Source organism: Colletotrichum siamense (assembly GCF_013390195.1).
Source record: "Colletotrichum siamense strain Cg363 chromosome Unknown KSG_Cg363_contig07, whole genome shotgun sequence".
Taxonomy (NCBI): Eukaryota; Fungi; Ascomycota; class Sordariomycetes; order Glomerellales; family Glomerellaceae; genus Colletotrichum; species Colletotrichum siamense.
The window spans coordinates 1,844,595-1,868,890 of record NW_023501020.1 but is presented as its reverse complement, the minus strand read 5'-3'; the positions used below and the strand labels follow the sequence as shown (position 1 = coordinate 1,868,890).

Below are 24,296 nucleotides of genomic sequence, written 5' to 3'. Positions count from 1 at the left end.
AAAATTTAGCGGTCCGTTAGTTTATCCGCTTATCTTATCAGTAATGGATCCACTGTGGGGATATCCACCAATTGCATGGCCCGGCGACGCAGCGGGACCAAAAAATTCCTGGGAAGCAACTCTCGAACTTTTTTTCTGGAAGGGTCGTGTGCGAGCGGAACAGAGCAGGAAATCCAAGCCAAATCGTCGAAGGTCGGCTGCAAAGTTATTTTCCCCTCTTTACCGCCCCGAATCCAACAGCAGCCACTCTTTCTGCTTTCTGTCGACCTTTGCACAAAAGGAAAATGGCACCCTCTACCCCGAGAAGTCGGGACGCCGACACGAAGAAGCGCAAGAGAGACCCAAGCGACAAGGACGGCCAGACGAAGCGCCTGCGGCACAAGGGAAGCAAGCCTACGAGCAACGGTGATACCGACTCTGGGGATCTTCGCGACAACGCCCTGAACGTTCTGTCACAGCTCAAGAAGAACCTTACGGACGACCAAATCGAGACCGAGCTCTCCAACCTGGGCAATTCAGACCCCCAGGCGACTGGATGGCAGGTTTCCGCGCCAATGGGTGGCCGCATGGCCGATATCGACCCCATTTTCGTCGAGAAGGAGAAGTGAGAGCACCCGCGCCTTGTGTTGGTTGACTTGTCTGACGTGCGACTAGGTACTTGATCGTTACTTACAACACCTCTCTCCAAATCTACTCGGTTGCCGAATCCCTCCTTATCCGAAGAATTGCTCTCCCAGTGGTCCAGAATACGTATGGAGACAAGTCCAATGCGCCGAACATCGTGGCTACATGCCTCTCTCATACCAAGCCCGACTTTGTCTGGGTGGCCTGCTCCGACGGCAGAGTCTGGCGCGTCAACTGGAAGAAGGGAACCCAAGTCGACCGGGAGTTTCGCACAAAGTCGCAAACTGCGCTTGACATGTCAGTCGCAGCAATCCAGGGAGAGAAGAACAGCATCGAAGTCATCTACGTGTCGGAGTCAACGGTGCAGTTGAAGGGCGAGATTGTGGCGTACTCTGGGCCCGACTTTACCCAGCCGACATGTGAGATTCTCTTCACGACGAAGCAGGCAGAACAGACTATCCACCTGCTACGCTCAAGCACTGATGGCAAGACGGTTATTGGTGCCACGAGAGACAATCTTATCGTCGGAACAGTCACACCCAATGTCACCAAGACGGACCTCGGCTTGGAATGCGAGTTCTTTGCCTTCAATACCACCGATATCGTTTGCTCCCTCGACTTCAAGATTACCAACCGAGATGACGGCATTGTTGTCGACCTGATTGCCGGATGTGCTCGAGGTGCCATCTACTACTACAACGACATCCTCAGGAAGCTCCAAAACCTGAATGCGCCCAAGTCGAAGAGGGACAGCCTGCAAGGCCGCAAGTACCATTGGCACAGGAGAGCAGTGCATAGCGTCAAGTGGTCCAAGGATGGTAAGTGGTGATAAGACTCGATTCACTTTGAAGCTTTGACTGACACTGTGGATTCCAGGCAATTACATGCTCTCTGGCGGCTCTGAGAACGTCCTTGTTATTTGGCAGATGGACACTGGCAAGCTGAACCACTTCCCCCATCTTTCAGGAAGCATCGAAAACGTGGTTGTGTCGCCCGCGGGATCCTCCTACGCCCTGCACCTTGATGACAACTCCCTCATGGTTGTCTCGACTGCCGATATGGTTCCGAAAACTTACATCTCCGGCATCCAATCGGCGGCTCGTTTCACTTCAACACCCAAAGACTTGCTTGTCAAGCGCGTCTGGTCAGCCGACCGTGAGGTGCGCCACCATGTGCCCGCCGCTCTCAACCCGGCAGAGCCGTCAAGACTATACGTCTGCACAGGTGCCGGTCAACAGGCCATGCTGGCTGGTGACCTACAGTCTGCGCCCTTGCTGCAGTCATTCGACATGGAATCTTTCAGAAGCGTCGCGAAGCAGGCCCTTGCGAGAACCCAGCCTACGGATGTGAACATCACGTCCAAGGGAAACCCAATTTCGGAACCCCGCATAACCCACGTCGCTTTCTCTCAGGATGGTGGCTGGCTGGCCACGGTTGACGACTGGCAACCCCCTAAGCGCGATCTGGAGAAGATGGCTCCTGAAGCTCGCGAGGAGTTTATCAGGGCGAGACGCGAGGTGTATCTCAAATTCTGGGCTGTCGGCGAAGATGACCAGCCTTTCGCTTTGTCCTCCAGGATCAACAACCCCCACATCACCAGCCGACCTGAGACTGTCCTGGATCTGGCTGCGGACCACACATCGAATCGCTTTGCCACCCTGGGCGACGACGGCATGGCGAGGATATGGCATTCAAAGGTCAGACAGCAGGATGGCGTCGAATCTAAAGGCACATCCGGCGAAGTTTTGCAGTCCTGGTCATGTGCTGTTGCCGTGGCTTTGGGTAGCAGCGTGGGATCTGACGCTCTGGCAATCACTGGCGAAAACGCTGGTGAGCGCAGCGGCAGCCTTTGTTTCTCCGAGGATGGGTCTACTCTCTTCATCGCCTTTGGCAATTCAAATGACGGAACCGTCTACGTCGTTGACACGAAATCTGGTGAAATCAGGCTCACATTGGAAAACATGTGGAAGGGACATATCCGCCGCCTGCAGGTTCTCTCTCCTTACATCGTCACTCTCTCCGATGACGTGAGAGTGTACGATGTGGTTGCCGACGAGTTGCAGTATGGCATCCAGCTGCCTCGCGGGCGCAATGCCAACATGACCAGAGAGTTCAGCCACTTGGCCGTTGACCGCAAGTCAAGAACATTCGCCGTCATTGTTCCCGGCGGCCAAGTCTCGCAACTTGCTGTCATGAAGCCGGAAGAGCCAGAATTGCTCTGCGTCAAGCGCATCCCCCACAGAATCACGAGCTTGGTCTCCACAGGAAGCTCCTCTGGCTTTGTCGCAGTTGACGATTCGGCTCAGGTCTGGACCATCGCTGAGGCTTCCGACACGGCCGCAGTGGCCATTTCAAGACCACTCGAGGACATGCAGTTGGATGGTGAGCCTGTTGCGGAAGATGCCATCGAAGACGAGGAAATGGAAGAAGACGAGGAGATGGCCGTTGATTACGAGGTAAACGGAGCTGGGGAAGAGATGGAATTGGACGATGACGACGCGCAGCCCGCCACTATCAACAGGCAGCGTCTGGCGGAGTTGTTCGACGCGGCGCCAGCATTTGCCATGCCGTCTGTCGAGGATATGTTTTACAAGGTCACAGGGATGCTAGCGACGAAACCTCTGGCATCATCATAGACTTAAAAGTTGTCAAAATTTGTTTAATATACCCAATAATAGACTGGTTACAGGAACAATGTCGACTGTGCCGTTGGAGTTGTTGACTTTGGTCTCAGGGGACTAACACGTCATCCAATCAGGCCTAGTCTGGCCCGAAGACAGCCGTACAATTTGTACCCCGCGGCTCCGATGCGGGGCAGAACCCGACGCTCAGAGCCCCGCTGCCGCAGCACGCCATCCCGTCACGTCATTGGGAATTCAATAGCCATCGGCTTACTTGACATACACGGTCGTACTTCCTTTCTTCCGATATCTGCATCTATCATACGCTCCTTACGCCTTTGCATGCAGCACGTGCGGAGAATTCTGCTGCTATTAACGGCCCCTTGTGCATGTTGACGAGAATCTCACCACGACTTCTGTGTCTCACTTCTTCTGACTCTGTCTCATCGACACAATGTCTTTCACATCCATTCCAGTCCTCGACCTGTCGTTGTCTCGGGATCCCAAAACGAAGCCTCAATTTCTTGCAGACCTCCGCCATGCGCTGATGGAAATCGGCTTCCTGTATCTTAAAAATGCAGGTATCCCTGATGAGCTGTTCCAGAGGGTGATCAAGGAGGGAAAGGCCTTTTTCGACATTCCCACGGAAGAAAAGTACGACATACTTCATCTACATGGCTCACACACACGTTGAGCGCGACGCATCGGACGAACTAACATCTCACCAGACTCAAAATTGAGATGAAGAACGCCAAGTCCTTCCTGGGATACTCCCAACTCTCAGCCGAGATCACAGCTGGCAAGATAGACCACCGCGAACAAATCGACCTCTCAACGGAGCATCCAGTGCCAAGTGCAAAAGATCCTCTCTATTACAACCTCCTCGCACCAAACCAGTGGCCCTCAGAACAGGCCCTGCCCGGCTTCCGGGACACCTTCACGGACTACATGGACCGCATGGGCAAGATATCCATCGCCTTCACCTCTCTCATCGCCGAGGCCATCGGCCTCCCGCCCAATGCCTTCAACAAGTACTTCGACACAGACCAACAGCACAAGCTGAAGATCGTTAAGTACCCCGACGTCAGCGAGCTGGGCATCGACGCGGCGTCGGGCGTGCAGGGCCAGGGCGTCGGCCCGCACAAGGACAGCATGCTGACGAGCTACCTCCTCCAAGCGAGCCACCACCGCGGGCTGCAGGCGCAGAACGTCAAGGGGGAGTGGATCGACGCGCCGCCCATCGACGGGACGCTCGTGGTCGCCATCGGGCAGGGAATGGAGGCGTTGACACAGGGCGTCTGCGTATCGACGACGCACCGCGTGCTGAGCCCCGGGCCGGGCGAGGGCGCGCGGTTCTCGATCCCCTTCTTCCAGGGTGTCAGGGGCGACGCGGAGTTTGAGGATCTGGAGAGCGTCGGGGTGGGGAGCGTGCCGGAGGAGGTCAAGGAGCAGAGGCGCCAGGTGATTGAGAAGAACGGGGGTCGGCTTGACGATGTTGAGTTTACGTTTCGCAAGGGCGGCGTGGCGAAGACGCTTGGGGAGGCGACTTTGAGGAACCGGGTGAAGAGTCATCCGGATGTTGGGGAGAGGTGGTATCCTGATATTCTTGCCGCTATTCGGGAAGAGCAGAGGGCAGCGGTTGCGGTGCCAGCGCAGTGAGGCTGGGTTCTAGATGTCAGTCATAGACGTTCCAACTGATCGCATGAAGCATCGCCAGGTCTTGTTATATCGTGGACTCGTATTTGTCTTTTTCCGATATAAAGAGAGCAAAATTCCAATATTACGCCTTCGCTGAATGCCCTGCCTCACCAGACTACGCCTCGCTGCTCAGCCTCATCCCGCGCCAATCTCCCAGACATCAACACCCTACCACCAACGCCTAACACACACCATATGGCTTTTATCCGCCTATGCGGCGACAAAGGAGGGGAAGCAGTCGGCAAGACCCTTGCTGTGCTTGTTCTCGGCGTGCTCGGTAAGACTAGATGGCACAATTCGTCAGCACATGCTCGCAAAGACCTGGGGCAATGTGTTGCCCGCTGAGTATCGGGACAGGAGACATACGCGGGAGCCTTGGTGGTCTTGAGGAAGGTGGCCTTGCAGATCTGGCACTGGATGTCCTTGGCGGCAGCGTTCTGTCATTGTTCGTGTGAGCGCATGTTGACTAGCGAAAGAAATATATTCAGGAAAGACGCAGACTTACCACCTTGAGCTGAGAGCCCTTGGGCTTCGCATCCTTCTGGGCGCGATCGCGCTTCTGCTGAGCCTTCGCTCCCTACAGTCCGGAATGTCAGCAAAAGCCTGCCCCTCAATTTGTTTCCACCAAGACCCTGATCAGCGGTGGGGGGCAGAGGGGTGTTTGTTTGGAACGTACGTTGCCCATCTTGACTGCTTGGTGATTGACGAAAGTCGGATAAGTGGTGAGTCGTTGTCTTCCGGAGAGCTGGTAGCGCGAGTCGGTAGCGGTAATGTGAAAGATCGTTGGGTTTCGGGAGGAGAAAGGACGAGAGTTGCTGAAGCGGGCGCAGACGGCACACTTTTTTTTCTCCCTCGGACGACCCCGTAGCGCTTCTGCATGGATCGGCAGCCTAGACTCAGCGAAGAAAATGCACGGACCCCCAGACTCGGTGACCAACGGGCTGCCTCCACTGAGGGGCAGAGCTTGACCGCCTGGAAACACTTCACTGTTGGGCTCCGGTGAGAGGAACGTCTTGCATCGGGAGACCTATCAGAAAACGTATCTTGAAGTGTTCGGCTCCGATAAAATGGCCCGGCCCGGGTCTCTTCAGTAACCGTTTCATCCAATCTTCTTCCCAATCTTCTTCCAGCTGTACATCCCCCTGGTGCTTCCCGCCCACTTCTGTCTCTGTCGTTTCTATCGCCGTCTCCTGAACTTCTGATCAGCTGCCATGTTTTTTGGCAAGGGACTTTGTGTAAGAATGGCTTCGATTAAAGAGCAGACCGTGTCTACTAGGTGGGTGTAATACTGATGCTTACATAAGGGGCAAGAGGCTTTCACGTGTTGATGGGTTTCCCGTTTCATTTCAGCGACCCACAATGTTTCTGAGCACTGTGCAGAGCAGGGGAAAGCTTCTGGGCACCGTCAGTTTCACATAGTCGCTGCATCGGTTGGCTTCGTCTTCCTCCTACACCGCTGAGCGCTGAACTACGTACTTGTCGCGGGTAGTTGAGTCCTTACGCGATATAACGACGCGCAACATACCAACCCGGGGCGGATGATTGAAATTCCAAGATTGCCTGCGACGCGTGTAATCTCCTTCGAATCGCGTTTTCCTGCAAACTTCACGAACACGGCGACCTGCAGGGAAAGGGACTTGATCAACTCACCTCATCCTTCCAGATAACGGCTGGCATATCAAGTTGAAGCTTCTTCCCAATTGGGAAACCGCATCCACCAGCTACGTCAACCCCGATCACCGGTTCCTGAGCTACGGCGACTATGTCAAGCTCCAAGCTCGTGTCGCCTGATAAGGTGACGAACAAGGAGTTCGCAGAGCTCCTCGCTAACTATGAACCCCTGATTGATTCCATTTCAGCCTCGAAAGGCGGTACGTCGGCCCTTGATCGCGGCCTCCCCCGCACTCATCAGTCTTTCCCACGGTATCCCTAACTGCCGCATATAGCCAAGTCTGGTCAGAAGACCCTGCAAGAGCTGGATCAGTTCCGTTTCGTCGAGGCCCCGGCCCTCTTTTCGCAGGAAGCCCCTAAACGATCCATGAACCATGATGATATCAAGGTCCTCGTTGACTGGAAGCTGTAAGTGCATGCTTCTTTAATTACACTTCACGGCCTATAGCGAAGTCACAAGTGTAACGAAGTCAACACGAGATGACGGCATGGTTTGATTACGTTCGTCGTGGAATGAATGCGTCTGACACACCCAAATAGTCGCCACGGCAAGTTTCGCCCGACTCTGATGAAGCTTGTCTCGTCAAATGACTCTTCCACGGCAGAGAAGACCGTGAAAGAGGGAGTGGAGGCCTATCAAGGCGTGTCAGACCTATCGGCATCACTCAACATTTTGACCAGACTCAAAGGAATCGGTCCTGCAACTGCTTCGCTTCTTCTGGCGGTGCACTATCCGGAGCAGGTCCTCTTCTTCTCGGATGAGGCGTACTACTGGCTATGCAACAAGGGCCAGAAAGCGTCGCTCAAGTACAATATGAAGGAGTATGAGTCCCTCAATGCGGAGGCACGGAAGCTGATGAAAAGGCTGGACGTCTCAGCCATGGATATTGAGAAGGTGGCATATGTTTTACTCAAACAAGAGGGAACCGCCTCTGTGGCAAAGACTTCCTCGAGCCCCAAGGCCACGAAGGATGAGCCAAAGGGTACAACGAAGGCAGCGTCTTCGAAGAGAAAGAAGAGCGCCGACGAGATGGTAGAAGACAAGGGTCCAGTCAGACGGTCGAAACGCGGGAAGGCGACATGATAAGCTTCTCAGAAATGGCGATCACTGGCGGAATATGTGTCCCGTATTTGCATCACGGCACATAATAGCCACAGTCGGGGCGGCTACACCCAATACGGAACCGTGGAGCCCGTGGATCTACCGGGCCAGCTCCGCGGTGCATGCATATCCAGCTGGAGGGTATCACGGGTACATCATGCGTCCCGAGGCCACGAATGCACGGATCTTGGGCGGAGATTCCGCATTGCAAGTTGGATCTCATTCGTCTTTTCTGACCGATGATTTTCCCATTGGGTTTATAAAAAGAGCAGGGTCGAACGACGATTGAAGCGGCTCAGCGGCCCGGCCACAGCGCAGTCAGCAAAGCACAATTTCCAGCTCAGGCGCCCGATTTTTTTCCGGCACGCGTGATCTGCAAGACCCCGGATCCCAGACGGCGGGCGCCGAGACCACTGTTACTTCAGTGCATATCCAATCCATTCACACGACCACCAGCACACCGACGATACGGAGGTCTTCCGCCACGTCGTGTGCAACTCGTTTCTCGTCCCACACGATGAACGATGAATTATTCGAAGGGCAGGCCCAATTTGGGGCCGCTGGCGACATGCCGCCTCCACAACCACCAGATTTCTCATCAATGCCCTACTCCTCCAACCTCTTTTCACAATACATTTCGCCGTTTGACACACCTAGCTTACTCTGGTCGCAATCATTTCCTCCAGCAATGGACAACCGCCCGAGAGGCTTCATGCGAGCAGATGAGATATTCTCAGAGAACGGTGGGCCAATTCCACTCCCGCCGAGGTTCGCTCAGATCAAGCGGAGCCTCATCGCGGGCAAGGAGACGGCGATAGTGGATTCTTGGAATCGGCTGCTGGTTGCCCTCCGGGCCGAGATTGCGTTGATAGGAGTAACAAAGTCTGACATCATCCCCACCATCGACTTTTCGGAGCTCAAGGACCATGCCCGCGTCTCCGAATTTGCCGCAAAGCTCCGACGCCGAGGTGGCGCCGTGATTCGCAACGTGATTCCGCCGGACCAAGCTCAAGACTGGCGGGAGGAGACAGAGACGTACCTCGCCGATAATCCGGAGACCAGAGGGTGGCCGACGCGTGACCCCCATCTGTTTGGAATCTACTGGTCGCCTGCTCAGATCAAGGGTCGAGCCCATCCAAATGTCCTTGCAGCCCAGCGGTTTTTGATGGGCCTTTGGCGCTCGAGGAACCCCAACGCCTCGGTGGCAGTGGACTTGCCCGTGGCCTACGCAGACCGTTTGCGAATTCGTGCACCAGGCGACGAGTTCTGGCATTTGAACGCCCACGTTGACGGCGGCAGTGTTGAACGATGGGAGAGTGACGGGTATGGAAACGCCGGCACATATCAACGCATATGGGATGGAAAGTGGGAGGACTACGACCCCTGGGAATGCAGCACCCGGCTCAAGGTCACATCGGATCTTTACAATGGCGCGGGTTCATGCAGTATGTTCCGCATGTTCCAGGGCTGGCTTTCCATGTCAGACATCAATCCCGCTGACGGCACCCTACTGCTATGCCCGATGCTTCAGCTCGCAACTGCCTACTTCCTTCTACGGCCTTTCTTTTCTCCACTGAACCCGTCCCCTGAGGCTGCGAACTTTCTCGCCCGCGAGAACTGGTCTCTCGACTTTATGCAGACAAGCATCATCCAGGGTGCCGTCCCGTCGTATACGCAAGAGCTGAACGCCTCCCTCCATCCTCACCTGCAGTTCGACAAGTCCCTCGTTCGCATCCCCCCTGTTCGGCCTGGGGACTACGTCGTATGGCACCCGGATATGGTTTATGGCGTCGATAGGGTGCCGCCATCGGCTCTGCCCGCAACTATCATGTACATTCCTGCCTGCCCACTTACACAAACGAACGCTCTGTATCTCGCTCGCCAGAGAAAGGCGTTTCTCCTCGGCCAACCTAGTCCGGATTTTGGTGGCGGACGCGGAGAGATTTCTCACCTGGGTCGACCTGGTGTTCAGGAGGTCAGCGATGCGGGCGGCGAAGATGGGCTTAGGGCCATGGGCTTGCTGCCTTGGGAAGATCGAGAGGGGAGGAGCCCAACAGTAAAAGCTCTGGTCGGGATGGCGAACGCCATCTTGTTCCCGGATCAATATGACATGGTTTGATAGGAATCATGATGGCCCTTTTGAGGTTTACCGGCGTTGGAGAAGAGAAAGGAAAACAAGCTGATACCTCTGTGTTCTTCGGTATTCATCGCGGCTTTCTGGACAATGTTTGGGCAAGTTCGAAAAGCAAACGGCGGAGGCTAAGATTGAAAAGGCTGTTTAAGCCACTAATTGAGTAATAGATGCCTCTGCTGGTTCCTGACGCTTGTGGCCTCCAATGAGCCTGTTGAGAAAACGAGGCTCTGTTACCAGAGTGCTTACCCTCCTCTTCGGTGAGATCCTGCCCAATGATCCTCAACGATGCTGTCACACAGGGCAGTGCAGCGCCCCCACCTGCGCATCTGGCAGCTGCGTGTCTGGATTATCCCCAAATGCTCCGCAGAAAACATGCGGGTGACCACTGCCCTGCCACTCAGTTGGCCCCCAACTTTCTTGGACGTAACCGCCGAGGATTCATAGACATGCAGCCTTGCCTTTTACGTCCGAAGAAGGCTCCACGCACAAGCTTATATATGAAGCCAGCCTCTTCAGAAAAGTAGCGCAATGCCTTCTTGCAGCCTTACCCTGCACGAATTCCGACCATGTCATCTTCTTTGGCTCGATTCTACTTGACGCTTGCATTCCAAATCGTCTGGAGGCTCGTCGTGAGGGTATTTCACGGCTTCAGGGGGCGCTTCCGACCAATTCTACGAGCCGTTGGTCTCGGCATCGTCGCATTCATCGGCAAAGACAAGCCGGAGCCCCCAAAGGTTCTCATAAGCCAGTCTAGGGCTGCTGCTGTATCTCGATGCGCTATACATATACTACCGACGGCCGTCTCCCTTTTCCTGATTTCCTTCAACCTACAAGGATACTTCATCGGTTCAGAGCTGCAGGGAAATAAGGATCAGGATGATGTCAAATCTGGCGTTTTACAGCTTGCTGCCAAGATTCAGGTACCTGCCTTCGTCTCAAGAGACTCAGTCCATAGTTCTGACCTCACGGATCCTCAGGAACTTCTCATCGTATCAAGTCTTGGGACTATCATCTTCCATGTTCTACGTGAGGAGTTGGTTTTTGGCGATGGTTTGCCACTTGGGCTTGTTATTTCGGGTTGGCAATTCACACAGCTAAGGTAGGCAGGATGACGTCCAAGGCTAATGGCCTGATGCCTCTCTGACCCTTCTTGTCTAGTTATTTCTGGTCAGCCGATTTCTGGGGAGCGATATTTTGCCCTAGCTCCGAACCTCGAAGCTACATCAAGCGTCTTGCTCTCCTGGCACTCATTGGGATTTCCGGCCTGATTGCTGTCATGGCGGGCCCAGCTGCTGCGGTCCTTATGCTACCTGCTCAACGGGACTTCGACATAGGCGGTGGTGTTTACTGGGCGAATGGCGGTGACGCAGAACTCTGGCCGAAAGTTCTCGACGCAGAGTACTACTCGAGTTGGAACTGCTCGTCCTTGCAAAACCAGCTCGAACAGCACCAATGCCCGGCTGCTGGATTCTCGACTCTTCACAGCCATTATCTCGCCAACGCCGCGCGCCCAAGGACACATGTCGACTATCAAATCACAACCGGGCTTGTCAGCAAAAGCATATACGTCCAACCATCCGCAGCTTATATGTCTGACACGTGGGCGTTTACGGCTCACGGCCCATCAGCCCGTGTCCACGATCTGATGCGGTTTCTGCACCTGAGGTCTCTTGACTACCTGGATCGCCGCCAGGCGCGAACTCCCCTCGGTCTCACAAATCTTAAATTCTCTTCGAAGCAGAGATACACTCTCGAGACCCAGATACCCGCAGCTAGAACTGTGTGTGTATCGAATGGTGTGGTCGATTATGGAGTCCCTAGGAACCTTACGTTACCGTTCTTGGATCTATCAGTCTCCGATCGCGCCAGGAGGCCTGACAATGACAGCGGTCTATGGAAACATCCAGGCATGGACGATGGTTACCATTATCTTGACGTGTTCCAAGACGTGCGAGAATATCTATCCAAGAGGGGCATGATGGAAGCCAACGCTACCTTGGTAAACGGAACCAGCATCTTTCATCTACGCAAACGTATCATTGCTGTTCCTATCGATATATGGAAAGGTGAAGCAGCGAGCTCCCTCGGACTGGTCATATTTGTAAAAGCAGAGGGCGTGAACTTTCTAGCTGGAACAACCAACCTCCTTACCTGCTCCATCGACGCACGCTGGGTAAAGGCCAAAACGTTTATCGAGATGTCGCCGTCGAGTGGCGTGATCGAGCACGACTTCAATAACGGGAGAGTCTATAGCAACATCGAAGTCGAGCTAGACACAAGACTGAATAGGCCTTTGTGGCGTGTACCACTAAAGGCCCCTTCGGCCAACTCAACTCGGGAAGGTATAATCCGCCTGAAGCCTAGCTGGTACGAGTCGCTCCATCCACCAGTTTACGATACTCCCAACGGACTTGCTGGAAACATCTCAGAAGGTCGATATAGGACCACCCTAGAGAGAATTCTGGACTTAAGCTTTCACAACGATGTGATGGATCCGGTCTCCATTCAGGAGAGGATCGTCACAACCATCGTGGAAGCCCTATCGAGATGCGGCAGTATTCCTAACAGCGATTCAAGCAGGTTCCTGGAACCTTTGCAAAGGTGGCGTGTCGGAGATACTCTCAGCCCTCCGGATGAAACCGCTGCGAGAGCTCTAGTGAAGAGAGGAAAGCCTGCAGAGAATTTTCTTCTTCCCAAATCTGTGGCAGGTTCGAACGAGTTCGGCTCAGAACGAATGATTGTAGAGGCTCACTACGGAGGGTATGCCATGATGACGTCTGGCTGGTTTGGGTACTTTTGCATTTTCATTCTCATGGCCCATGCGGTTATGGCGATAGCCCATCTACTCGTCTGTATTTACTCGCGACGGACGGGACACGCCTGGAGCAGCATTCTCGAATTCATCGCCTTGTCGTACAAGTCGAACCCTCCGCCGGAGCACATTCTCAGCAATACTTGCGCTGGTGTCACATCCTTCAAGACAGTCGGGTCAATAGCATGGGTGGAAGAGACACAAGAGATCGGAGGACTGAAGAAAGTTAGCGGCGAGGGTCTTTCTCTGATAATCACAGACCGTCATGAGAGGAGGCCTGATGGACTCAGGCCGACCAAAGGCAGTAGATATAGCGAGTGACAAGTCAATACCTGCCTGCCTTCACTTGGAGGAGGGACTTCGGACGATGGCAAAAGATCGCCAACGGGACGCTTGACGCGTTGGGTCCAAAAAGCAAAAGCAAGTGTTCCGAAACCGAGAATCGAACTCGGGGCTATGCCTAACCTCTCAAGTTCATGAGAGGGCATCATGTTGGCCACTACACCATATCGGAGTACCATGGAAAAATCGGCGGCAAAAACTACTAAGGACCTGGTGTTGTCGGCCCCACTCCGCGCTAGCGGGGAGTTTGTGTAACCCTTCCAGGGAAACCCCAAGCGTCGACGACCTCCGCCGGTCGTACGTGGACCGGATTTTCGGTGCAAACGAGTCATGGACCAGTTCACATCCCATGTCAGACCGTCTTTCCACAAATCCCGTTGCCTGCCGGGACGTTATCCGTGCCATTCTCGCAAACGCATCCGAGCCGTCGGTTCTCACACCAACATCCGGATATTTCGAGAGGTGGGATTTGCCCACCACCCTCCGGCAAATGGACACCCGCTGCCCCCGAGGCTCTTGGGGAGAGACCAGAAGCAGAAACCGGTGCCGGTGGGTTGTATATTGGTGGGGACGAGTGACGTAGATCGATCTTTCTGCAGTTCATCGGAGAATGGTGGTGATGTTCTCCCAGGATTCAGCTCAAGCGAGGGCGAATGTAGATGGTACTTCCGGCTTTGGAAGGGTGTTGTATACGATACATTCGTCTCTCAACTTGGTAAAGGGGACGTTCGTTTCTTGGCTAGGCCTCGCTTCGTTCCTTGTCTGAACTGTTGTTAATCTCGTCTCCCCATCGATAGTCAGCGGGACGCTCCGAGTTTGGACGATAACGCTGGAGACTTTGCAACGTACATACATCAGCTGCTTCATGCTCTCATGTGTGTGTCGTGGCTTGAGTCGTGAAAGTTGCACGGCACCGTTAGCCGCCCCATCGTGCGTTCGTCAGACTCGTCAGAGTTGGCAAGATTATGACGCAAGTCAGATATCATATCGGAGCCCGCGTGGGCTGCACGGAGGTTGATCAACGTTGTATGGGGAATGCCTTCCGGTGCGGTTTATTGTTCCTGTGCCCCATCCAATACACGTTGTGTCTAGAACCCGCCCCGGGCCTTGGCAGGAAGCTGGGACTGAATCATGTTCCGTGCTTCGGCGGCATCTTCAGTCCCCCGACTGCGGACTGCTTTCCCACCTCCAACCTCCGGGGCTCCGCTCCAAGACTTCTCTCCAAGACCTCCTAAAAAGCTCCGGACGTGGGACCAGGTTGCATGTGTCTCCAGGACCCTGGTTGGAGCACGTACGATGTGCTATTTCCAGGGGTCCCGAATCCGAGGGGATCTGCTTTGGGGACATGATCCGGATCTAACCTCGAATCTTCACCGTTTGGGTAGCGTTTGCAGTCGACATCTCGCATATAACGGTGGACGATGTCGTGATAGAGCGAGCACCCACGGCACCGCCCAGCAACCAACCCTCACTGAGTCGAGACTCCCCAACTTCCTTGGCCAGCACCCAGACTAGCGTGGAGAGCATTTACGTCATCCAATGTCGGTAGGGCAGAATGAGTTGCCAGCTTATCATAGTTTCTCTGCTGCAAATGTGATGAAACTCCGACGGGCGGCACGGGTTGCCCTCTTGTTCCGATGGGGAAAGGCCTCGAAGGTTAAGTTGGTGTAGCGTCAAACCTGAGATGACGTTCATGAGCTGTCTGGTGGAGGAGTTACTTTCGGAGATGAGGCGAGGTTACACAAGCCAGATAGCCGATGGGCGTCTGTTGAAGGGCGCGGCGGCGCGTTGGAAGTGTATCTCTGGTTGAACTACCCCGGATTGATGATGTGGGGTTCGACCAATGCCGGCATCGTCAGAGTGGGGGGCAGAAGTTCTACTTGCGAGGGAGGATGGCGCTTTCATAATGATTCATCTGATTCTTGGAGCGAATCTCATTTGATGGTTTGACAAACGACCAAATTTGTTTGTTCGGTAGTTTGAACAAGCATAGCGGCTACTGGAAATACAGCGTGAGATGGCTGATGAATTGTCCTAGGCCAGACTGTATGTACTGATATGATTATAAGCCCTATTGGAAGTAAAGAAATAGCCTGCCAAAGTCTTTTGTCACTTGAGTGTGCTTCCCGGCCGAGTCGCAATTGGTGCCAAATGATAAGCGTATGGTCCATAAGTAAGCTCAGAGTCAGAGAACTTGAAATCTCTTTGTGAGAGTTGAGAGAGCGGTAGGTCACACCGGCGAGAAATTCATAGAGGTAAACAACTATCTATCCTAGTCTGTAGGGAACGCCCTCATTCATCAATACCAAATGCCATTGCAACAGTGTTATCATCTCAACTACCACTCATCATCGTCATCATCGGAGCCAAGCTCTAGTCCGATTGAAGGTATGCTCGTGTGCACGAAAGAAAACCCTTCGCCAGCCCAGCATGACTCTTGACCGGGATGGACCATATCGGTTGGAAGCGCCTTGTCTTGCTTAATGCCGCTGACGAGCAGTTTCTGGAGACGAGTGCACCGGTGGCACGGTTCGTACAGGTCGTTGATGCTGGCGTTCAGTCTATTGACTTTGAATAACCGATCTTTCGTTTCGACTCTCTGGATCCACTTCTGGGGGTCTTCACAACTTTCAAGCTCTTCTTGGACAATGCCCACAAGGATGGACTCAATTTCCTCATGGACATGATCATTATCCCCGTTGTCTCCATAGGCTTTGCTTTCGCCGTCTTCTGGCCAGATAATCCAATCGGCGAAACCCATCAACAGTTCAAAAACCAAGCTGGCGCATTTGTCTCGGAGCCGGTGCGCCAAAGCTCGCGCGAGCCGGCTCCAAGAAAGGAGCGACTGCGTTTCCCAAGTCGCCAATCTCAAATATGTAGTTCTTGGGATCCTGCGCATGCTCTTCGACCTCGGCTATCGCAGCGCCAGCCTTTTTGCGGAGGTCATCCGCTTGCTTCTTGGTCCGCTCGAGCTCAGCTTCCAATGACTTGCCAGCATAGGTCTGGAGATGGGCCTCAATGAATGGCCCATGGAGAGGATCAGACAGCATTTCCCGAAAACATGACTTGAGGTCGGATAGCGCGATGCGTGACAGAATGCCCTCAGTGGAAAGAGTGTGGTTGATTGCCTCCGGCTGATGACGTTTTGGGGATGCCTCGGTTAGGTCGACAGTGTCGAGGGGTCTCTTGGCAACGCCCATTGTGAATGGAGATGTAATAAAGAAATGTAGATTCTTTGGTGATAAACTGTAGCCGACAATTCCGTGCAAAGGTGTCTCGAAGGCAACTTCAACAATTATTTGGAGAATACCACGACTCAGACGCGCCGAGACGCGACGTGGTACTTCACTCAAGACGTGGGGTAATATTGGACCCTCTGCAATCAATTTGAAGATTGCTTTTCTTGTTTAAGGCCAGTCCCCATGCCAACTAGCCAACTGCATGCAAAGACAAGGTGACAGCGTACCGAACTGCTGTGGCTATATGACATTGAGCACCAAACACGAGCATCCCCCGAACAACTTCCATCTGAAGTTTGAATACCCAAGACTTGATGCGCCAAAGTGCACATTGTCGACAGCGCACGCGACCAATCAGAGCGACCCCAGCAGGCCGGTGACAGCGGCGCGGAACAGAAGGGTCGGGGAACACGACAGACCAATGCAGGGGCCGTGGTGGTCCGAGCTTGGGTTTGGCGAGGGGGTTACCTGACCTGGAGATTTGATACGTGGATAGAATTAGGGACCAAGACAGCTAAAATGCGCCCCCCCCCCGTGAAGGCTGCCCAAGTGAGTGGTGACCTGGACCTGAGCTGACATGGGACCGCACTAACAAGGGCCCGTCACCGAGGCCAGCCCACCTGAGCCCAGCCAGCCCGGTGCCTTCCATGCCTTCTTTGCCTTCCTTGCCCGGGCTGGCCTTACCCGACCCTGCCAACCTGTCTTACCTTACCATGACCTAGCACCTGGCAACTTCGTCGGGCTGCGCTGCCACTAAGCACCACCTCATTCAGCACCAACGATCACACTCAGCACCCAGTGGTCCACCCCCGTCAGACACCTCCTTGCAAATCTCCAGCTGTGGAAGTGGGCAATGAATGGACCCGCGACCTAATCAACCTCCCTTAGACGAACCAGACCTGAAGCTGAAGGCGGGAACACTGGGAAGCGAGCAGCAGCAGCAGCAGCCAAAGGTGGGCTCTTTGCGGCTGGGCTCCAGTCCTCCAGCATTCTGCAGCCAAAAACCACAGCCAGAAGCACTCGACCCCCGAGTCATCTCAACTGCAACAACGACAGGTAAACAATTCCTTCACGACTCACGTGCGTCCACCGCTCGACTCTGCATCACCGATCCCGACCAATTGTCCCTGACCACGAGCCGAGCCTACTCCCTCGCTCTCCATCTGCTGCTACCACCTCTCCTTCTCTGAGCCCGCAATCGCTCGCCATCGACAATCCACATCCTCGTGAGAGGGGGGCAATGACCATTCCCCCGCCGAACCATGGCTGATTCGGCCAGGTCATCGGACAAGATTCCCCGGTCCCCCTCCAAGGCGAAGGTCGTCCGCTCGCAAAAGATCTCCGGCCCGGCACAGACTCCTCCGCCGGGCGTCATCGGTGGCCTGCCTGACGACCTCGAGGAGCTGAGCGACCGTGACGTCGAGCACCACCGCCGCCTACCCTCCGTTCCGGGTGGCACCCTCCCCCGTTCCCACACCCCAGGCCATCTCTCCTCCAAGAGCCAAGATCGCCGTCGCAAGCCCTCCGAGCTCTCCATCCGCCAACGCTCCCAATCCGCCTCGCAAGCACCCTCTCAAGCCCCCCCGACACGCACAACTCCCACGAGCGCGAACCCCCCTAAACCCCCGCCGACCTCATATCGACCAACTGGCGCCGATGCTCCCAACTCCAGCAACACCAACGACGGCTCCGAGTCTGCCGGCGGCCCCGGCTCAGACCGTGACGGCCGCCGTCCTGTCGCCATGCGCTCTACATCCGCCATAGCCGGAAAGGCTTCAATACCCTCCTCCTCAACAACGACACGTCAGCTATCAACCGCCGCGGCCGCCGCACGAGTCGCCGCGAGGGGGGCACATGTCCCCTTTCCACCTCTCCAGGACCCCAATACAGCGCCAGATGTGCCTCCAGCTCCATCCTCGGGCATGTACTGGTCTCGCGCACCCGTATCGGGTGCTCCTCACACCTCCCTCCGCGCCCATACCACAACGCTTGTCGGATCCAACATCTTTGTCTTTGGCGGCTGCGATTCCAGAGCCTGCTTCAACGAGCTATACGTCTTTGATGCCGATGCTTTCTACTGGTCTGTCCCCCACGTCACCGGCGAGATACCCGTTCCTCTACGCGCCATGACTTGTACCGCCGTTGGCAAGAAGCTGGTAATCTTTGGCGGCGGCGATGGGCCTGCGTACTACAACGATATCTACGTACTCGACACGACGAATTTCAGATGGCATCGGCCCAAGATTATAGGCGAACGTGTTCCATCCAAGCGCCGCGCCCACACCGCCTGTCTGTACAAGAACGGCATCTATATATTTGGCGGCGGCGACGGTGTTCGCGCCCTCAACGACGTCTGGCGCCTAGACGTCAGCGATATGAACAAGATGTCGTGGAAGCTCGTTTCCCCCCCTGAGCGGGCCCCGCCTCCTGGGGTCCGAGAAACCCGCCCAAAGCCCCGCGGCTATCACACAGCCAACATGGTGGGCAGCAAGCTCATCATCTTTGGCGGTTCCGACGGCGGCGAGTGCTTCAACGACGTGTGGGTCTACGACGTCGATGCCCACATCTGGAAGGCCGTCACCATCCCCGTCACCTTCCGCCGCTTATCGCACACGGCCACCCTCGTTGGCTCCTATCTGTTCGTCATCGGAGGCCACGATGGCAACGAGTACTCCAACGACGTCTTACTCCTCAACCTCGTGACCATGACCTGGGACCGCCGCCGCGTCTATGGTCTGCCGCCCAGCGGCCGCGGGTACCATGGGACAGTCCTCTATGATAGCCGCTTGTTCATCATTGGTGGCTTCGACGGGAGCGAGGTGTTCTCGGACGTATGGATGTTGGAGCTGGCCGTGCATGCATATTATTCCCAAATCAGCCATTTCACCATCGAGGTTTGAGGCCATTCCCTCCCCGCGCGCGCGTCTAATTATTGCTGCTATCTATACTAGCTAGTTGTTCTCTTTGTCTCAACTAAACGTGCGTGCGTGTGTGTGCTGTTTCGTATCCTGTTCTACTCTGTATCGTTACAAACCCTCCGAGTTACTACAGTATTTATGTTTGATGACGGAACGGCTTCATAAAACCCCGGTGGGCGGCAGGCAGGCATGCATTTTCCTTCATCTCTCGGTTGGAATACTGTAAACCAATACAAAAACATTCTAAAAACTCCGTTGGAGAGGCGATGTTGTAATTTGCGACAAAAAAGACGTGACAATGCTGTCTAATTTGGCCCGCTGGGCAGATCAAACGTGACTTGCACATCATATCATCATATCTCTAGGAAACGAGTCAGTCTACATTGAGGTTCAATGGCAGGTACGTCATCTGAGAAGCGTGCCACCGGGTCGGTTTACTTCCTCCAACTCGAAGGGGTTATCCGGAGAAGTAGGTACAGTACTCCAGGTGACATGGGTCCATCGTGAGTTGCACTGAGATAGTGGGGTGTCGTCTTTCACCTTGAGGTATTGGTAGTTGGCACTGCCAGATATCAGGGCAACCCAGCAAGCTGTCTCTCGCCTTTCGTACTGCATAGTATACGCACATGAAGAGAGAAATACAATGTCTATCAAACTTTTTCCCTTCTTCGTTTTCTATTTCGGTATCACCGAATATGTTTCAGGCGAACAACTTGAAAAAAAGGCTGAACTTCCCAGGAGATTGTAGCTGTCTCGTCGCGGGAGGATATTGACCTAGGGGGGAGGTGAGCGGGGAAGATGTCTGTAGCAGCTATCTATCCGTAGGCCGGAGGAGGGGAGGGGTTGGTTGGGGTTGAAGTGAACGCGATTCAGAGACTGGATGATCGACGGCGGGGGGGGGGGGGGGGGGGGGTGGTGGTGCGCCTGGCTTGCCGTTGTCACCGGTTTGGGGTTCCTATCTACGACGGGGAACTCGAGAGTTGGAGAATGCTCTCCAAAAGGATACCTGGTTACACAGTACAGCGATCTACCATACTGCATGTTCTATTCACGGCTCACGGAAACGAGGGTCAGAGTGCGAGGGGCTCGCCAAGTTCGATTCGTTACCACCCCAGCTCTCGAGGCAGCTCAAGCATCAACCACGCACCCGTGTGTCAAGAGAAGACAACAGAGGCAGGATCACAGAATAGATAACATTAAAACAGGGATTGCATTACAGAGCTCCTTTTCTGACCGTTTTTGGAATCGTCAGTTTGTAGTAACCCCGGACCGTCTAAGTCGACTATCTCTTCTAATCTGAAATCGGCTTCACTCATGACGGGGTATTGCATCATGGTGAGGTTTACAGCCTGCGCAGTCGCCCGCCCTTTCCGTTAACGCCAGCAATGCAACGCAAGCCTCCAGTTCAGCTCTCTGCTCCTCTGACTGTTCGGGAGAGGAGACGTTTTTGTTTACAGCTCCATGAAGAGCTGCTTTAACGCGGTGACAAATAAGGGAATCAAAACAAAATTCAAAGGCTCGCCATCGTACAAGATGAATGTCGGTTAAGGGTAGATGCGTAGGTTGGTCATATCGTAACGATGCTGATATCTGAGGCGTTTACTTTTGCTCCGCAGCCTTGCGGGCAGCGATACGACGCTCCTCGGCAGCGACCATGTCTGTTGGCGACATACGTTAGCATGGGTTTCGACGTGGGGGAGATAGCTTGGTGTTGAGGGGTATGACGTAGGTGAACTTACCCTTCCACAGGTCCTGGCCCTCGTACTCCTCCTTGTGGATCTTCTTCTCGATCAGGTGCTTGTGCTCCGGGTCCTCGGGGTCGATGATCATGACCGTCTCCCAGCGGCCGGAGCCGGTCTTGACGTCGTTCATCTCAAAGGCGGCGGTGACGACGAGCATCACGAGCGCCAGAGCCTGGGCGTAGACACGGGCCTGGACGAGCTTCTGAGCGCCGGTCAGGTACTTGTTACGGTTGACGAGGGCGAGGGCGACACCCATGGAGGCGAGCCACGAGGTGAAGACGATGGAGTATCTGTTCTCGCGGCCCCACGCGGTGAACTTCTGCATCGACGTCTCGTTGGCTCTGGCCTCGGCGACGGCCCGCGCCGTCGCGTCCTGGTAACCGAACATGGGGTCCTTCTCGTGGCCGAAGCGGATGGATGCGCGGTCGGCGTTGACAATGGCGCCAAAGGTCGCCGACGATGTGACGAGGAAGGAACGGAAGGGAAGGGTCAATGAGCGGAAGGACTGGTAGCGCCTCGAGGCGATCATGACACCCGCGAGACCGACACCCAGACCGAGGGAACCGCCAATGAGGCCGCCCTTGACGACGACCTTGTAGTGGGCTTCCTCCTCTTCCTTGCTGAGGACCTTCATGATTGCGTTTGGTAATGTGCGTTATTTGGAAGACTGGTATGCGCAGAAATGCTGATCGTTAGGTGGTTGCAAAAGTTGCGCGCAAGTGGTTCTAGGTGTGCGCGACTGAGGGTTTTGGTGTTGTCGGGATTTGGATTGTTGGTCGTGGGGAAGATGATGTCGTACGATAGCGCCGGTGACGGATCGATGACAGATCGGGGATTAGCTGGGAATATAGCTCTTGGTTGGTCGCGTGTTTGTGTGCTGAGCTGGTTTCTCGGTATCGCAGGTACAGGTACTGCTTCTCTTCTTCAGTGGATGTTGTGACTGAGGCGGATGAGGGAAATGAGGCTGAAGTCGACACCCAATGGTCCTTATATCTGGCATTCAATGCTGGAAGGCAAAAAAAATTGCTGGTGACACGCCGAACGGCGATTGAAATCCACGCCGCGGGGACGAAAAACCTCGCACAGGACCCAGAATCGTGCCATGAGGTTGAGCTCCGGCATGATGTAATGGGCCCTAGCTGCCCGGTCTTTGCCGCCCGGCCGTCGTTGAGTTCAGCGCCCTACGGCGCAGTACGGGTAGAACTGTAGCGGTTCTGCAGCCGCCTTCAGCGGACTCTGCGAAAGGCGAACTTTCCCAGCAGACACCGAGAAATTTCCGTCGTCTGAGTAAGCAGCCAACAGATGCTTCTGATTGGCCTAGACACCACAAACCCACTGCCTCGAAAGACACAAGGCGCCCGGCCTCCAATTCCCACCAGGCTGGCAGTCTGGCCACTTTGGCGGCGCTTCCTATTTTCGCCGTTTGCTGCAGCTGAAGAGCGTTATGTAATTCAAATGCCGAAAGCCAAACCATGCCGCGGGGAGTCCGCAACTTCACTAACCTCTGGGCCGGGGACCATTCTGCTCGCCGACTTTTGTCCTTTGAGGCTGTGGATTACAATGACTTTCTTCGGCTTGCTGGCGCTGGTCCTCGTCCTGTGACCACTGAAGCCATTCGTGAATCATCATTGTTGGCTAACGTGAAGCCCCAGCACTTGCTGAGTAAACCAGTCCGTCTGATCGGGCGAGGCCGAGAGCATGCGCCTGGTCTTCGGCAGTATTCGCCGGCTTCTAGCCGCCTCCATCACTCTTCTAGAAGCCTGTTCGTCAGGTGCGATCAGTCAGGATGCAAATGGGCTGATGTTCAGCCTGGGCTTTCTGACATTCTGTGCTTTTGACACCACTCTGCAGGTTGGTGCAATTGCTTGGTGTACCCCAGATGTCATCCAGGAACGTGGTGCTGACATGTGTCGGTAATCTGTACTTTTTGTTTTTTCCCCTCTTGAAGGTTAATAATATTGGTTCTTTGTCTCACAATTGCTGGCCAAACCGCCGGGTTCGGCCATGTTTGGCGGAAATTGCAAAAGTTGAAATTTCTCAGGTAAATATCCATAGGAAAGGAATTTGAATGCGACTCTGTCGGACCGAGAGCCCGATTTCACTCCTTGAAATTGACGGATAATGCAAATCCTGTATCCCACCTACTCGTATTTCCGTTGTAACGGAACTGCAGCTGTGGTCTGTCTTTCCGAGGGTGTCAATGTCGGCGCTTGGAGATGCCAAAGTATTCAGTACCAAGACCGAACTTCGCAACGTCAGCCAGATGGTGACAATTTGGGCGTCAAAAAACAACAACCAGAAGCTCTAAACATTGTTCTTGGCGGTCGCTAAGTCAGAATGCAAGGGCGGTGAACGAAACTCGTCCCGTCGCCGTCCAGTGCAACTTCAAACTGCCCGAGCCCAAACTCTCCAGCGTGGGATCGTGTGTGCACAGTTGGGGTCGGTGCGGAAATAGGAGGTGACTTTACCTTAGGTTAACCCTCGACGAGTTTCGAAAGTCCTTGCGTTTCAGACCATCTAGATACTCAGGGTCCTAGTCATGCAGTCCACGTCCATAATCCCACAGCACTTCCACACTTCCGATTCAGGGTCCTCGTCCTCATGCGGTGCATCCATCCGCAATCTGCACCCCGTGGTGCTCACCGCTGGTTGGATGAAGCCTTCTGGCTCTCTCCGAGGTACGCATGGCATGGCGTGGCAGAGCATGCTGCCGTGTCCGACGAGTCTACTTTTGGTAGCAGCGAGAACGCCCACGCGCAAGGTCCAGGTCCCCCTACGAATGTGATTAGTGTATTCGTAGGCCCGTCGCACGGAGTATTGTTGATGAGGTGAGGGGCAGTTCAATCTGGTTGCGCCGCCTCATTCTTCAGCCCGAACCGTCTTCTAGAAACCTTCCACAATCCTTGCTAGGGTCAGGGTCCTCTGTGCGCCTCCGCCCTGCCACGTTCGCCCACAGCAAGCCCGAAGAAGAATACGGACCCTTCACACCGACTGGTAGCCTTTGCCCGTGCAGTCAACAATGTCCCGGCATTTCATCTTGACGCATCTAGAAGGCTTTCCGAGAAGGCTGTTTCTGTTTCTTGCAACTAAATTGCGGCTTCATCGGTAGCTCTGTTTTGTGCGTCACCTCTGGAACTCGCCGATACCTTAAGTCTTGCCTCTTCAGCCTCGAGCGTTGCTCTATTCGTTCAATCATCCGAACCGTTGGCCCTCCAGACTAGACTTCCTCTTGTTTGATTCATGCCTCATGCACCGTGGGAGTCGTGCGCACAGGCTGCTGCTTGCTTGTCTTGAATTATTGGGCGCAGTGTCCTTTCTACCCAATACGCCGCGTTCCGGAGCTCCATCTTGGGTGAACCTGGACCAAGCCTCATTAGATCGGCTGGCGCCGAG

General features: G+C 54.6%; 8 protein-coding genes across 8 annotated transcripts; 6 read left to right on the top strand and 2 right to left on the bottom strand.

The window, feature by feature from the left end:
• Positions 1–284: 284 nt before the first annotated feature.
• Positions 285–3,260, top strand: utp17 (U3 small nucleolar RNA-associated protein 17; the record flags this gene model as incomplete). The annotated part of the gene is made up of 3 exons (XM_036642665.1): positions 285–604; positions 655–1,442; positions 1,501–3,260. The coding sequence occupies 3 exons, from the start codon at positions 285–287 to the stop codon at positions 3,258–3,260; spliced, it is 2,868 nt and encodes a 955-aa protein (XP_036491664.1).
• Positions 3,261–3,699: 439 nt separating this feature from the next.
• On the top strand, positions 3,700–4,904 carry DIN11 (putative 2-oxoglutarate-dependent dioxygenase DIN11; the record flags this gene model as incomplete). Its single annotated transcript, XM_036642664.1, has 2 exons — positions 3,700–3,899; positions 3,974–4,904. The coding sequence occupies 2 exons, from the start codon at positions 3,700–3,702 to the stop codon at positions 4,902–4,904; spliced, it is 1,131 nt and encodes a 376-aa protein (XP_036491663.1).
• Positions 4,905–5,153: 249 nt separating this feature from the next.
• Positions 5,154–5,628, bottom strand: CGCS363_v010814 (Uncharacterized protein; the record flags this gene model as incomplete). Its single annotated transcript, XM_036642663.1, has 4 exons — positions 5,154–5,226; positions 5,310–5,380; positions 5,449–5,520; positions 5,620–5,628. 4 exons carry the CDS (start codon positions 5,626–5,628, stop codon positions 5,154–5,156), a joined length of 225 nt encoding a protein of 74 aa, XP_036491662.1.
• Positions 5,629–6,705: 1,077 nt separating this feature from the next.
• On the top strand, positions 6,706–7,698 carry CGCS363_v010813 (uncharacterized protein; the record flags this gene model as incomplete). The annotated part of the gene is made up of 3 exons (XM_036642662.1): positions 6,706–6,814; positions 6,890–7,022; positions 7,155–7,698. The coding sequence occupies 3 exons, from the start codon at positions 6,706–6,708 to the stop codon at positions 7,696–7,698; spliced, it is 786 nt and encodes a 261-aa protein (XP_036491669.1).
• A 706-nt stretch (positions 7,699–8,404) lies between these two features.
• On the top strand, positions 8,405–9,835 carry ybiU-0 (Uncharacterized protein; the record flags this gene model as incomplete). Its single annotated transcript, XM_036642661.1, has 1 exon — positions 8,405–9,835. The coding sequence occupies one exon, from the start codon at positions 8,405–8,407 to the stop codon at positions 9,833–9,835; it is 1,431 nt and encodes a 476-aa protein (XP_036491668.1).
• A 581-nt stretch (positions 9,836–10,416) lies between these two features.
• On the top strand, positions 10,417–12,983 carry CGCS363_v010811 (uncharacterized protein; the record flags this gene model as incomplete). The annotated part of the gene is made up of 3 exons (XM_036642660.1): positions 10,417–10,770; positions 10,828–10,949; positions 11,009–12,983. The coding sequence occupies 3 exons, from the start codon at positions 10,417–10,419 to the stop codon at positions 12,981–12,983; spliced, it is 2,451 nt and encodes an 816-aa protein (XP_036491667.1).
• Positions 12,984–17,505: 4,522 nt separating this feature from the next.
• On the top strand, positions 17,506–19,143 carry HCFC1 (Host cell factor 1; the record flags this gene model as incomplete). The annotated part of the gene is made up of 1 exon (XM_036642659.1): positions 17,506–19,143. The coding sequence occupies one exon, from the start codon at positions 17,506–17,508 to the stop codon at positions 19,141–19,143; it is 1,638 nt and encodes a 545-aa protein (XP_036491666.1).
• Positions 19,144–20,760: 1,617 nt separating this feature from the next.
• Positions 20,761–21,537, bottom strand: CGCS363_v010809 (Respiratory supercomplex factor 2-like protein; the record flags this gene model as incomplete). Its single annotated transcript, XM_036642658.1, has 2 exons — positions 20,761–20,819; positions 20,901–21,537. 2 exons carry the CDS (start codon positions 21,535–21,537, stop codon positions 20,761–20,763), a joined length of 696 nt encoding a protein of 231 aa, XP_036492265.1.
• Between the last annotated feature and the right edge of the window lie 2,759 nt (positions 21,538–24,296).